The sequence below is a fragment of the Trifolium pratense genome, linkage group LG4, assembly GCF_020283565.1.
Source record: "Trifolium pratense cultivar HEN17-A07 linkage group LG4, ARS_RC_1.1, whole genome shotgun sequence".
In the NCBI taxonomy this organism is placed as follows: domain Eukaryota; kingdom Viridiplantae; phylum Streptophyta; class Magnoliopsida; order Fabales; family Fabaceae; genus Trifolium; species Trifolium pratense.
In genome coordinates this window covers 27,138,514-27,153,874 of record NC_060062.1, presented here as the reverse complement: position 1 = coordinate 27,153,874, position 15,361 = coordinate 27,138,514, and the positions used below count along the sequence as shown (strand labels likewise).

The 15,361-nt window shown below is 32.5% G+C and overlaps 1 protein-coding gene across 2 annotated transcripts; it reads left to right on the top strand.

Annotated features, from left to right (window-relative positions):
* Positions 1 to 7,653: 7,653 nt before the first annotated feature.
* Positions 7,654 to 14,946, top strand: LOC123920107 (AP-4 complex subunit mu-like). Of its 2 annotated transcripts, none has more exons than XM_045972251.1 (13): positions 7,654 to 7,801; positions 8,765 to 8,859; positions 9,342 to 9,545; positions 10,002 to 10,118; positions 10,220 to 10,345; positions 11,187 to 11,313; positions 11,695 to 11,798; positions 11,914 to 12,018; positions 12,234 to 12,328; positions 13,539 to 13,626; positions 13,701 to 13,761; positions 13,865 to 13,938; positions 14,580 to 14,946. In XM_045972251.1, exons 1-13 carry the CDS (start codon positions 7,744 to 7,746, stop codon positions 14,676 to 14,678), a joined length of 1,353 nt encoding a protein of 450 aa, XP_045828207.1. In that variant the 5' UTR covers positions 7,654 to 7,743; the 3' UTR covers positions 14,679 to 14,946. The 2 variants fall into 2 exon arrangements, with proteins under 2 accessions (XP_045828207.1, XP_045828206.1); XM_045972250.1 differs by having other exon boundaries at positions 10,217 to 10,345.
* The last annotated feature ends 415 nt before the right edge of the window (positions 14,947 to 15,361 follow it).

Sequence of the window (15,361 nt, the reverse complement as noted above, 5' to 3'; positions counted from 1 at the left end):
TTATTTTGAATCATCTCTTTGTCCCTAACTGGTACTCTAGGTTCTAGCCCTCAACAATGAAATTCTTATAATTACGACAATATAACAAAATAGACCGAGTCCAAATTCCTTGGCTCATCAATCCCGTTTATCTAATAAAGTACCCTAATTCCTTAGGCGAAACTAATATTATCAAAAGCTTTAAAGAACGTTATATTAACAATCATGCCAATTAATTCTATATTCCTATAGCAATTACGATTGACAAACAATTAATCTAGTTCCATTATAAACCCTAGGGTCAATAGTGATTTATAACTTAAAATCAATTCGAAAGTGATCAATTAACGAAAAGCAATAAACACAAGATTAACTGAATAATTATAAGTTTTCATTGAATAAACTAGAACATGTAGTTACAGGGCTCAGATAGTTTCAAAAAAAATCATCTATAACTCCTAATCTGATGAGATTAGTTACTCATAATAATAATTGACATAACAATTATATAATAATACATCAATGATGAAGTCACCTTGATATAAAACCCAATGGCAATTGCTTCTTCTCTCCCTGACGGCGTGAATTCCTTGGTTCAGTTTTTTCCCAAAAGTCTCGTAATATCCCTAGGTTACTATGAAGCTCCTATTTATATCTTCCTAAAGAACAGTCACGTGCCAACTTAAAAGGCCTCAAGCCCATTAGTGTGTTGACACCTCATCAAAGAAAAACAAAAACAGCTGGTCCACCCATCTGTCATGCTGACGTCATCATGTGCAAAGATAAATTCTGAAGTCATATGCAAGCTGATCGCGCCACTATAGGATGTTTTTGGGGCTGCGAAAAATACAGAGAGCGTAGGCGTGTTTGAGCTTCAAAACTTAGAATTTTTCTAAGTATTTTTTCTCCTTTTGGCCCTTTGTCTTCAAACTTTTTTATATGTTAAGTTCTTCAAATAATCTCCTTTTTGATCATGTATTACTACTAAAAACTAATTAAAAAAAACTAAAATTGAAATTAAAATTAGCAAATGACTGCTGTCATCACAACCCCAAACTTGAACTGTTACTTGTCCTCAAGTGACATGCCTGTCAAAACAAAATTGTCAGGGAATTAACAAATTAATTTGAATGATAAAAATCTCATAAACCTTTTTCTCTTCATCCGGCAATAGAACCACCGGTGTTAACTTCAGTGATCCTGCTCAATCAACACTTTGGCTTCCAAGACTTGAATCAAATTTGGTCCAATGACCGTTCCACACAATGTACAAAGTTCAACCTTATCTCTCACTCACTAATTCACTCAATTTTTGACAGGGTATTCACTCCATCAACATGCAAATGCTATTTTACCATAAGCTTGAAAAAATTCTAAACGTCAATCAAAGTAAATACATTGCACACATTTTTGAGGTCTTAAGGGTTATAACTTGGCTTGGGCAAACGGTGGGATAATTTTGGAAAAAGTAGGCTAAATTGGAGTTAGATATCCACTACTATTCCTTGTTGAAGCATTACCATTATCGGGGCTCAATTCATTGTTAATAAGGTACTTAGAGAACTTATCTTTCAAAATAAAATTTCTCTTTTTTTTTTTTTTGAAGATGCCACTATTTTTCATGATTAATGGCTCTTTATTTTTTAAGAAAACTCAATTATTTTGGTGAGTCTCTTGTTATTATTATCATCATTTTTTTTTTGTTCTCTAGTACCTCGACCCCAAACGTAAGATGTTGCTGATTCCAAAAGCAACCCCAAACTTAAAATGATGTCATGACAAGAAAATTTAAAGCTTATACCTAACTCCAAGGAGGGCAAACAGATAAAAATTTTCAAGTCTAAAAGGCTTATAATTTGGTATGTCACCAAAAGAAAAGGGAATTTTTTTTTTTTAAGGCTCAAATTGGTTTAGCAACGGATAAATAATAAACAGGGTAGCTTGAAAAGGCTCGGAGTACCAAACAAATGTGCCTCTATGTGTGTAAATGCAAAACCAATCAACAGTAGAGAATAGTCGCAAGTTATAGAAAATATACAAAGCATGGATACACTCATAAGATGTGAAAGAAAAGGGTATACCATGGAATTTATTTGGCTCAATATGCTCACCAGCTGAGGTATCTGAAAGTTGAACTTGTACACCGTGTAAAACTCTATCTTTCCAATTCGTCTCTTTGTCTCTTGAACCATTGCACTTCATGAGCAATCACACTGCAGTTATTGTTTTATGTGCAAGTCTAAGAGATTTTCATCATGCAAATTCAGGTATTAACACACTGACAATTCTGAAAAGACATAAAAACATTAAACTTGATAATAAACAAGACAACAGAAAGATGAAACACAAGGGATTGTCAGCATATGACATCATTGATAGTCTCTCTTTTTTGTTCTTTTTTTCTTTTTCCTTTTTTTTTGTTTTTTGTTTTTTTTTTACTAAAAATAAAGACTGAAATAAAACATACCGGATGGGTTGCCTCCCATCAAGCGCTTCTTTACCGTCACTAGCTTGACTAATGCTGACCTTAAAGGTCATTCAGTACCAATGAGACCCTCTCAGTAGGAATCTCGCCTCCATTGTAGAGCTTAATTCTTTGGCCATTTACTTTAAATGTCCTCTTCGATAATGGCTCTTCTAATTCTACCGCTCCATGAGAAAAACTTCTTTGATCACATATGGTCCTGACCATTTAGATTTGAGTTTACCGGGAAAGAGTTTCAGTTTCGAATTAAATAACAATACACTTTGTCCCGGGTAAAACTCTTTTCTAACCAATTTTTTATCATGATACCTCTTGGTCCTCTCCTTGTAAATGACCGCATTTTCATAAGCTTGCAGCCTCATCTCTTCCAACTCGTTCAACTTCAGCAACCTCTTCCTACCTGCCGCTTTTTCATCAAAATTTAGAAATTTTACCGCCCAATAGGCCTTGTGTTCTAGCTCCACCGGTAAATGACATGCTTTTCCATACACCAACTGATATGGTGACAACCCAAGATGAGTCTTGAATGCAGTCCTATACGCCCAAAGCGCATCATCTAACTTCTTTGCCCAATCTTTCCTTGAGTTAGCAACAGTCTTCTCAAGGATTTGTTTCAACTGCCTGTTGGATACTTCAACTTGTCCACATGTTTGTGGGTGATAGGGGGTAGCAACTTTATGTTTGACATTGTATTTAGCTAACACACTTTCCAAATATTTATTGCAAAAATGCTTCCCCCCATCACTGATCAAAATTCTGGGTACTCCGAACCTAGCAAAAACATTCTTTTTCAAGAAGTTAACAACAGTATGAGCATCATTAGCAACAGAAGCAGTTGCTTCAACCCACTTGGTGACATAATCAACACAAACAAGAATGTAAAGGTTAGAATAAGACGAGGGAAAAGGACCCATGAAGTCAATACCTCAACAATCGAAAGGTTCGATCTCTAAAATTCCATTTTGGGGCATCTCATTCCTCATGGCAATACTACCTGTTCGTTGGCATTTATCACAATTTTTTACAAATTCAACACAATCCTTGAACATGGTAGGCCACCAAAAACCGCATTGACGAATTTTTGCTGCAGTTCTTTCTCCACCGTGGTGGCCTCCGTAAGCTGAACTATGACAATGCCACATTATACTTTTTGCTTCCTCACCTGCAACACATCGTCTTATCAAACCGTCAGGACCTACCTTAAATAAATATGGATCATCCCAAAGATAAAATTTAGCGTCATTGAAAAATTTCTTTCTTTGCTGCCAACTATAATCATCTGGGACTAAATTTCCTGCTTTAAAATTTGCCATGTCTGCGAACCATGGTCTTTCAGTCACTGTTAAAAGCTGCTCATCTGGGAACTCAACTACTATACTCTTCTCCTTTTTTGTTATTTCGGGGTTTGCCAACCTTGAGAGGTGATCAGCTACCACATTCTCAACCCCTTTCTTGTCCTTGATCTCAATATCAAATTCTTGCAACAACAGTATCCATCTAAGTAACCGGGGTTTAGAATCCCCCTTTGTGAGTAGAAACTTCAATGCTGCATGATCTGTAAAAATAATAACCTTCGAACCAATTAAATAAGAGCGAAACTTTTCCAAAGCAAATATTACAGCAAGCAATTCCTTTTCAGTTGTGGAGTAATTCACTTGGTTTTCATTAAGGACTTTGCTCGCGTAATATATAGCATGGAAAAATTTTGCGTGTCGTTGGCCAAGCACTGCTCCAACCGCGTAATCACTGGCATCACACATAAGTTCAAAAGGTAATTCCCAATTAGGGGCTGTGATTACGGGCGCGGTGACCAACTTATTTTTAATAATGGAAAAAGAATTCAAGCATTCATCATCAAATTTAAAATCATTCTCTTTCACAAGGAGATTGCACAAAGGTTTAGCAATTTTTGAGAAGTCCTTTATGAAACGTCGATAGAAACCGGCGTGGCCTAAAAAACTCCTCACTCCTTTTACATTAATCGGAGGTGGTAATTTTTCTATAACTTCAATTTTTGCTTTATCCACTTCTATGCCTTTTGAAGAGATTTTGTGTCCTAACACTATTCCTTCGGTAACCATAAAATGACACTTTTCCCAATTTAAAACTAAATTAGTGTCGACACATCTCTTCAAAACAACATCTAAGTGGGCAAGACAAATATCAAAGCTTCAAAATTGAAATTAAAATTAGCAAATGACTGCTGTCATCAGAGGGGATGAAGAATTTGAAGTAGTATTTCAATTTCAATTAAAAGATGAAGAATACTAATTTGTTTATGGATGACCATAGATTTCAATAAATATGAGAAACCTTAAATTACATAGGAGTAAAGTTAATAGTTCCGTCAAGTTGTGCGTAATTTTACAAGAAAGACCAAAGGATGAAAAGACAAAAACCACCAAAGATGAATCATAAATCAATGGTGGAGATTTATTTAATTTCACTCACTCTTTTTTATATCCAATAATCAATTTTTTTTTTTGTTTCATTCTCTCATTTCTATTTTGGAGTACTTTGAAAGTCATTATTGAAAGTTCTTAAACCAAACTAAAAAAAAAAATCGCAATTAAATATTATTAAATGATTAAAAGACCAACTAAACAACAAGAAAAACGAGGACATAATTAAACAAAGGAAAAAAATCCACACAAAAAAAAGAAAGAAAGAATTAAGCAAATTACTAAAAAAAAATTCTAAAAGAAGTCGATATATCAACACAAGAACTAAAATTTAGTTAAATATGAAATATCTTGAATTGCATAGAGGAGAGTAAGAAGCTATGCTATTTGGTATGTACTTTCAAGGAATGAGATCAAAAGATGAAAAAGATAAAACAAACATATATGAATCACATTTTATAACATGAGCTTATTTCAACATTTCTCATGACTAATATTAAATTTAATTATATGTATTTATACTTATCGTAGTTATTATATTTTATTTAAAAAATATTTTAAACGTGCTTTTTAATCAAACTCGTGCAACGCACGGGTTTATTCCTAGTGATTTTTAACGGCGGATGAATGGATGATTTTATTAGAACGACTCAATGTGTCAAGGTGAAACTCAAACTACCATCACCAATGGCTAAACCAAAAATTATCAGCCAATTAAGGGCCTATTTGTTATAGATTTTTTTAAAATAGAATTTTATAGTGTTACATAATTTTGTCTAAAAAAATTTACAAAGAAACTTTTTATAAAAACTTCAAATGAAAATTTGGTTTGAAAAGTTATTCTTAAAATGTTATTTTAGGTATTTGATTATTTTATGGAAACTTATTTTGAATATCAAAATTTCGAAAAATCATTTTATCTTCAATAATTTGTGTATGTTATATGATGTCAAAATTAATGTTTCAATTTATAAAAAACGAATATAAAAAACTTGTAATATTTTTAAAAACAGTTTTAGAAAATCTATTTTAAAAAATACAAAGAAAAAAATCCATTTTTTTAAAGTTGAAATTAACGGCCGACTAAAACAACAACAGATGCGCTAAAAAAACAAACACCCTTCTCATTTTAAAAACATCTTTGAAACACTATACGGGCCCGTTTGGTGCGCAGGATAGCATAGTGACAGGATAGGATATAAAACAGGATAAGGATAGGATAGGATAACAGCAGGATAACAGTTATACTCAGTTATCATATCCTATGTTTGGTGCACACAGGATAACAAACATGATAACTATTATATTTTGTTTTTAATACATACTTGCTCATAATAATATGATAAGATATATAACATATTTAATTGACAAAATTACTCTTGTAAAACAATTGTTATTTTTTTAAAATTATTTTGTAATACTTTGAATTTTATAAATAAAAATATAAATAAGTAATCAAATAACTTTATATAATTTAAAATAAAAATCACGAGAAAATAATCAAGTTTAATTTTTTATATGAATCATGATCAAATAAATAACTCAATAATATATACATGTTAGATAAGACAAATAAATATATGATATATCTCATACGTAAATAATAAAACTACTATTACAAAAGAATTATATTTAATTTTTTATAAAATTTAAATTAATATCCCTATTTGTCAATTTTTTAATAATCATTTTACTATAAAATATTGTAATTTTAGTAAAATTTTGATTTTTTAGAATATATAAATTACAAAATTACCCATGTGAGAAAATCACATATATATTTAAAAATTAATTATTTTATTATTTATATTTTATTAATTTTATTTTATGTATTTTAAAATATATTTTATAAAATAAATCAGTAATTATTTTTTTCTTCTTATCCTATCCTGCTGGTAACCCAGCTCAAATTCAGGATAAGAATTATAACTAGAGAGACAGGATAGGATAAGCTTCAGGATTAACTTATCATATCCTGTTGTATCACCAAACACTGGATTGCGACAGAATATGATACAGTTATCCTATCCTGTCTCTTATCTTGTGCACCAAACGGGCCCTACTAGTACTGACCTTGAAGTGGTAATTTTGGTTTCCTGTTTTCATTTTTTTTTTAAATTCTATAATTTCATCAATGTGGGTAAATTTTCATCATCAAATATGTCACGTCGCTTAAAACATATTACGTCATTTAAGATTATTAAATTTGCAAAATGGTTAAAATAGAGGATCATCAGTGCAATTAAATCATTTAGTTATTTTTTTTTTTGAAGAATAAATCATTTAGTTATTATAGTTAGTACTTTATTATTTTTTGGTGGATTATTACTTAATTGTTTTTTCCCAAGAAAATTAAAATATATACTATAGTACACCGTTAATTAAGGCTAATGCTATGGTGGACCACTTCACCTTTAGAAGTGGTCTACCACGGACAAGTGATCTACCGAATATGAATTTTACGAAATTCACTGTTGGATTGAAAGTTTATATCGTATAGATCATCCATAAATTTTTTAAATTTTTTTGAAAATCATTTGATATGTTATTGAGACCCATCAAAATTAAATTATTTAATAAACCGTTAATCTTGACGTGTCTCAATAACATATTAAATAATTTTCAATTTTTCTAAATTTTTCTATGAATGATCTTTATGATATAAACTTTCAATCCAATAGTAAATTTTGTAAAATTTATATTCTTTATAATATTATTCATTATTGATTCACCATGAATCACTCGATGAGTGGTCCATATTAGAATTTACGGTTAATTAATTGCAATAAGATTATCGATTTATCGTCTTCATTGCTCGCAAAATAGCCATCACAAAAGCAACAACTGTAAGAAGTGCGTGCAGCATCGAACGGAACCATGATCTCACAGTTCTTCGTCCTCTCACAGCGTGGCGATAACATCGTTTTCCGTGACTGTTAGCTCTCTCTCTCTCTCTCTCTCAACTACACTTTTCTATTCAGATTTTTGTTTTCTTTGCTTTTGGATCTGATGCTGTTTGTTTGATCCAATATTTTGATCGATTTATCTTCAGCTATAGCAAGATTATTCATTCAAATTTACGCATCTAGATCTTTAATCGTATCTTATTCGTGTCATAATTAATCACTACCAACTAATTACTTCCATAGGAAAATCTTGAAACATGAACTTTGTGATATATGAATGCTGAAATTTTGATGATGTATATGTGCTATTAAATCTTGTTGCATGAGCTCAAACGCGTTGGAATTTTGAATGCGTCTATATATTTGTTAGAATTTGAAACCTGTTTTCAAGCGAAACTTGCATTGCATTTGTATTTATAATTAATTAAATATGTATTGGACAGATGCCTATAACGAGTTGTGGAAATGTTTTCTTATGCTTCTTGAATTTGTGGAAATGTATTTGATTAGGATTTTAAAATACTTTTTTGATTCAAAAAATCAAGAGTTTTATGTAATCTAATTAAGTTTGTGGTATTTAATTAGAATAATTTATATAATTGTATTCAATCACGAGAACTTTAAAATGGGACTTATAAATGGTTAGATCTGTATTGGACTATAACGAGTCGTGGATATATTTTTTTTGCTTCTTGTACTTGTTATAAGTTTCTCAAAATTTTAGTTCCATTTCATTTTTGGTGGCAATGGAATTTCTTTGATAGATGCTTAAATAGTGTTGGTGGTTCGGTTTTACCTTGTTACTTTTTCAGTTTTTTCATGGCGTCTTCCTCAATTTATGTAGCTGCTTGTAATGTCAGATTCCTAGGTCAAGCAAGTTGTGATTTAAATGATAATTCTTCCACTAAATGGAATGAATGGAGTGGAGTGTTTTTGAATCATTGACTACCAAACCCTAAGTGGCTATTGTTACTTAATTGTCTTTATTGCAGATCGTGGTGAGGTCCCAAAGGGAAGTGCAGAGATATTTTTCCGCAAAGTAAAGTTTTGGGAAGATGGGGAACTGCAGGAGGCACCACCTGTCTTTGTAGGTATTATCTTACTGAATCAGGAAAAGTATAACAATGGATAATTGGATCGTTTTGTTTCTTTTGTATCACATAATGTAGTTATTTTCATTGGAACATTAGCCAGCTTAGAACACCCACCTTACATTGCATAGTACAATTGAAAATGTTGAAATTTCAGAAATGTTGTAAATGCGAAAAGGCTGGGGGAACAGAGAATCCAGTCTCCTGGTACTTTGTAGATGAGTGGCCGGTCATGCTTAATTATTAATAATGCTATTATGCTATGCCCCACCTTCAATGTATTTAACACATGCTGAAATGCTATATCACTCCCTGTTATCAATACCTATTATTGCAATCACATATGGTTTTTAAAGTATGTTTATATCTCAGAAAATGGATTATATTGAAGCTGGAAATGTCTATTCTTGTTATGTCATTTGCAACTCTTGTGGAAAATGCTGATTTCTTTTATATTATGTTATATGTTCGTTGACAGAATGTAGATGGTGTAAATTACTTTCATGTGAAAGTTGTGGGCTTACTGTTTGTTGCAACTACAAGGGTTAATATATCACCTTCCTTTGTCTTCGAGCTTTTACAAAGAATTGCTCGTGTTATTAAAGATTACCTTGGGATTCTCAATGAAGACTCGTTACGAAAGAATTTTGTCCTGGTGTATGAGTTACTGGATGAAGTTATTGTGAGCTTCTTCTCATACCCCATTTGACTCTTTTTACTTCTATATAACCAGTCTTATATTTTCTCAACTGTATTGTTTCTTCTTTTAATTAAAAATTATCTACTTTCTCCGAGTTGACTCCCTTTTCTTTGGTATTTAAATCTACTCTTCATACTCACTATTGAGTCTTACTATCAATACAAAGTGATTTTTGGACTCTGAATGTCTCTAACATAGTAACATGTAACATCTGATAGGTTTCAGAGATACGCTCTTGATATTTTTATGGAATTAAAATGAAACGCAAACCTGACTAAATTTCTGATGGATGTTGTTTCTGATTTTCTTTTATAAATGCGTAATTTATTTTTTATTACATTTCACTCTTGCTTTGACCTGAGATTTATAGTTAAATAGTTATAGTTATGTTTCCATAAATTTTACACACGAGGGACCTGATGTCATGATTTGAACCAGGATTTCGGTTACGTGCAAACAACATCTACAGAATTGTTGAAGTCCTATATTTTCAATGAGCCACTTGTAATTGATGCAGCACGTCTATCACCTCTTGGGCCTGCTGCAATCTTTTCCGTATGATGTTTAATATCTTTTATTTCAAGCACTTAATAGCTTTTGCGATTATGACTTGTATTTATGATATAATAATACTTCATTTTTGTTTCATGCAGCAGGGGACAAAGAGAATGCCAGGAATAGCTGTTACAAAATCTGTTGTGGCAACAGAGCCTGGGGGTAGAAGGAGAGAGGAAATCTTTGTAGATATAATTGAGAAAATCAGCATCACGTTTAGCTCTAGTGTGAGTACATACATATAATATGACTTTGAATTTTTTATTGTCTGTTTTTGCTTCATCTGTCCTGTTTCATGGGTATATAGTAGCTTTGCTTATGGTTTCCAAGATTTTAATTGACAAAACAAAACTCTATGTGGAGGGACTCATTAGATATCATATTTAATTCCTGAATCATGACTCTTGACTACTTGAAACTTATTTATTCTGAAGAACCATCAATTTCAATTAAAAGTCTATTTAGATTTCTTAAATGGCTAAACTAGTTTGATGAAACATAACGAGCAACTGTTGGATGTATTTTTTGTGATGCATAATAGTAGACTAGTGATGTTTTATGGCAGCAAATGTTAGGTAGTTAAGTTCCGGCAAGAGCACAAGGTACGTGATACAAAATGAAAAGGTTGTGTTGTGGTTAACGAGTGGAGTGGAATACAAGAAAAGATGAGGTCAGGGTTGACTGTATATTTAAAAATAACATCTTTAGAGGAAAAGTTAACAGAATCTCTCTTTCCTAAGATGGTTTATCCATGTGAAGTGAAGATTGATAGATACCCTACTATGAAAAGTTTATTTAATCAAGTTAGGCCAATAAATAGATTGGTGGAAGGTCAAGGAAAGCTCTAAGAGAACCCAGAGTTCTGAAGACCTTTATAAAACCTGTGTATTTGATAAAACGATATTGTTTAATCCATGTACATACCCTAGTATGAAACGGCTTTCGTTGTTGTTGATTCACATTTTGAAGTGCTACCTACTGTGATAAGCTTGTGATTGTTAGTTGTATTTCAAGTTGTTCGCGTGCCATACGTTTTGTTTGTCATTGTTGGTTTTCTTAATGACTCAGGGATATATATTGACTTCTGAGATTGATGGCACAATACAAATGAAGAGCTATCTTACTGGAAATCCTGAAATTCGCTTAGCTCTTAATGAAGACCTTACCATTGGGGGAAGCCAGGGACCAGTGTCTGGTATGTTTTTTTAGTTATTTTGGTTTTAAATTTTCTGTTCTCGTTCACAATTGAATATTCATGCTTAGCATATAATTCTTCTATTCCTAGAAAGATAAAATCTTTGGCCAGATATAACTAATTTCTGTGCAGGTTTTAAGTTTTACCAGTGTAAATCATGCTTGATCTGATGGATTTTGATTAATGAGTTTTATATGATAGCCAATTTTGCATATTCATAAATGCTTTTCCATACGTATTAAGAATTATGTCAATTTCTTCTGTTCTTTATTACTCCGTATTATATTTGTATGTCCTATGAGTTTCATACTGATACCAGTATAAACAATTGTATCCAGTGGTCTATCAATGAAACTTATTTTTGAAATGTTTCTAGAGCAGGTTATAGGAGTTCCTCTGGTTCGGGAGCAGTGATATTAGATGACTGTAATTTCCATGAATCTGTTCGTCTTGATAGTTTTGATACGAACAGAACTCTATCCCTGGTGAGTACAGAAATAGTATTGAAGATAAAACAAATAAATTCCAAATAACAAAGTACTTCTTCAGCTTGCTTTCTTTTGATTATTTTAACACTTGTCTTGCATTGTCAATTTTTAGATACCGCCTGACGGTGAATTTCCAGTCATGAATTACCGTATGACCCAGGCATTTAAGCCTCCTTTTCGTATCAATGCTTTGATTGAAGAGACAGGGTCCCTTAAGGTGATATCTACTTTTCAATATTTATATTTTTTTCTTATTCTTTTCCTAAAAAATAGCAAGAGTAGCTAAGGCATATTAGTGTCATAGTTCCTTTTTATAAATTCTTCTGGCACATTTGTTGTATAAGCTTATAGACGTGTTACAATGTATCTAATTTTGCAAATCTTAAATTGCTTTCATTGCATTCAATAATACTTCCAAATTTGATATTGCAGGCAGAAGTATATCTTAAAGTAAGTGCTGAGTTTGCCTCAAGTATAACAGCAAACACTGTCAAAGTGCAGATGCCACTACCAAAATACACCACCAGGTATTATTATGTACTTCTGTATAAGTTAATAAATGACATGTATATTTCACAATATTAATTAGAAACTTTGACCGAATTTGTTAATGCATTCAACAATTGAAGCCGTTGAAATATTGGGTCGTGGTTTTGTGTTACTATTGGTCATAGAATACCTAATAGGTTTTGAACAGGAGTAGAGCTAGGTATAAAACTCTGGATGGGATTGTTGACTAATTTTAACTCAAATATTTGGAGGAATTGATTATCTACTCTAATTAATGAAAAACAATTTTTAAAATGTCCCGCTTGAGGAAACATGATTGCATTTCTCCACTCCACTGGTTATGCTGAAAGAAATTTTGAACACCAACTATTAACCGTCCATTGATTGTATGACTAGACTCTAGAGATATTATCAAATCATTTGTTGTATTAGTTGTTGTTTGTGATGTGATCATTGTCTGACTCATGTAATTCACACCATTTAACCATACAATGTCTGGACATCAGTTTGAAAAAGAGTTAAAGGGACAGCCCTAAATCAATATTGAAAGAATTGCAAACTTGCATTTCCAGCTCATCTAACAACTTGTGCTATTAGGTAATGGTTCACGAATAGTTTTACACATAACATGTTCACTCATCCAAGGACCCTTTAATACAAACACTATGAGTTACTACTTTTGCTTATGCTAAATTTCTATTCCTATTTGAAGAATTTGGTCTGCAAGGGTTGTTCTCTTGACCATGTGTTCGTGAAGGCTTTGATACCGTTGAAAATAAGATTAGGATCCATGTATTTATTGTATAGGATTGACCTATCATATCATATCGTGTAAACAGGAATAAAATGTTTTGTAATCATTCTATGGATTGTTCCGTATCATATCATATCGTGCATAGTTGAAACCCACGGTTTCACCATCTCATGCCTCTATTGTCTCTCATTCATCAAGTTATATAATATAGTCCAGATCCATTAATTTATGCAATGAACCTAGAAAGGTGAAATTTGCTTATAAAATGTCACGGAGGGAGTACGACACTTGGTTTTCCGATATCAAGTTATATTCTTTAATTCCTGGGATTTAGCATATCATGCTTCATGCACATTTACAGGAAACTGGGAAAACAACATTTCCTTGCATATGCAATGTGTACATTATATTTAATGATAGCTAGTCTTATAGTCACTAATGCTGATGTGAGTTGTCATATGGAATTGTTTCAGAGTTAGTTTTGAACTGGAACCTGGTGCTAATGGACAAACTACTGATTTTAAGGAGGCAAATAAGAGGCTAGAATGGAGTTTAAAGAAGGTAATATTTCTTAATTCAAGTCATTAGCTTTTTTTTCCTGGAGATAACGGTCACTGATTTGAGCAATGAAACAGATTAATGGGGGATCTGAGCATACTTTACGTGCAAAGCTAACCTTTTCTCAGGAATCACATGGTATTTATTCTTGTAGTTAGTGCATTCACTAAATTGGATAGTTTATTTTTTCTTTGATTGAACAATCAATATATTGAATTTATGCAAATTTATGTCTTAACAGGTAATATAACGAAAGAATCCGGACCTGTTAGCATGACATTTACGATACCAATGTACAATGTATCACAGCTTCAGGTAAACCGACATGTCAACTTGATGTTTCTCTTTTTGGTTTTGGTTTAACCAAAAACCTTCCGTCTATCAAAGTCTCCATTTTTTGCTACCCTACTAGATACATCAAGTGATGTCCATCCGGCCATCCCTTGATCCCTTTAATCTGTTAGCGTAGTGCCTCGTATTAGATTTTTCTTGTTGTCTATTTTGTCACGTGTTATGTATTTGCTGTGAGCCTGTGACCAAGTCATGTAAACCTGGTTAAGCTTGTGATCTTGTTTGTTAGGGCTTGGAACATAATTCCTTTTTATGATAATTAAACACCCAATGTGACTGCGTGTCATTTTCATTTCATTGTCTGCCAGTTAAGCCACCCTTACTTTTGAGCTGACCCTTCCTCCCACCCGTTATTTCTCTTCCTCAACCAGTTTGGAGAAACAGTCCCATTTGATGTTTTTGGCCCGTTGTATTTTGAAATTCTGCTTTAACAAGTTATCTGTATTTCTTTATATTAATTGAAAAATTAAATTTATCGATGCAAAAACTTTGCCATCTACATTATGGGTATTGTATAACCGAATTTCCTTTGAATATTCTGTCCCCTTAAAATGAAGGGGATCCATTTGAACATGCTAAGTGCTTAATACATTTCCTAAATGCAGGTAAAATATTTGCAAATAGGAAAGAAATCTGGAACGCATGAGCCATATCGGTGGGTTAGATATGTTACACAGGCAAATTCCTACGTTGCCCGTATATGATGCAATTAAGCAATTCCCTCCCTCTTGTTCTTTGTTATCCTTGCTTTTTATTTTATTGACTTTATTCTTTATTTATAAATTGATAAGCATAGAGGACATAGTTGTTTGCTTTATCATTCATTATGTATACACCACCAGCTGGTCTTACAACTTGGAATTAATCAGTATTCTCTTTCTTATTTCCCATAAACTGATAACTCATTCCCGTTATAAAGCTTGTACTTTATAAGAACATTTGCTAATGTCTATGCGAAAATCTTGTGGAAAATGTTTGTCTGGTAGCACAATATCTTTTAGGGGAAAATGATTTGTATGTATTATATTTCTTCCTCGTCCTCTCTTTCCCTCTCTTTACAATCAATCTTTTTTCCGACCGACCCTGCAACCATAGCGCCACACCGCTTCCAACGGATTTTCAGCCGCTATTAATCGCTGCTTCCAGAATCTTTCCTTGCCACCGCTCTACACCACTTCCGGTGGTTCTTACTTTCTATTTTATAGATTTACTTAATTTAAAGATAACCTTGTGGGTTGTGGCGGAAGGACCAATCGAGGAATTCCTCTTTTTCATGTTTTTTTACCGGTCGAATGAACTGCTTTTTACGGTGATTAGCTCAAATTAATTCAGTGGAATGTGGTAACTTGTGTGAAACTTGACAGAAAGAAGAAAAAAAAAGCAATAT

Excerpts from the sequence above, each read along its gene's own strand:
- LOC123920107 (XM_045972250.1), top strand. The coding sequence starts at position 7,744 with ATGATCTCACAGTTCTTCGTCCTCTCACAGCGTGGCGATAACATCGTT. Across the intron at positions 7,802-8,764 it reads TAACATCGTTTTCCGTGACT|ATCGTGGTGAGGTCCCAAAG; the intron begins GTTAGCTCTCTC and ends TCTTTATTGCAG. Across the intron at positions 13,939-14,579 it reads ACAATGTATCACAGCTTCAG|GTAAAATATTTGCAAATAGG; the intron begins GTAAACCGACAT and ends TCCTAAATGCAG.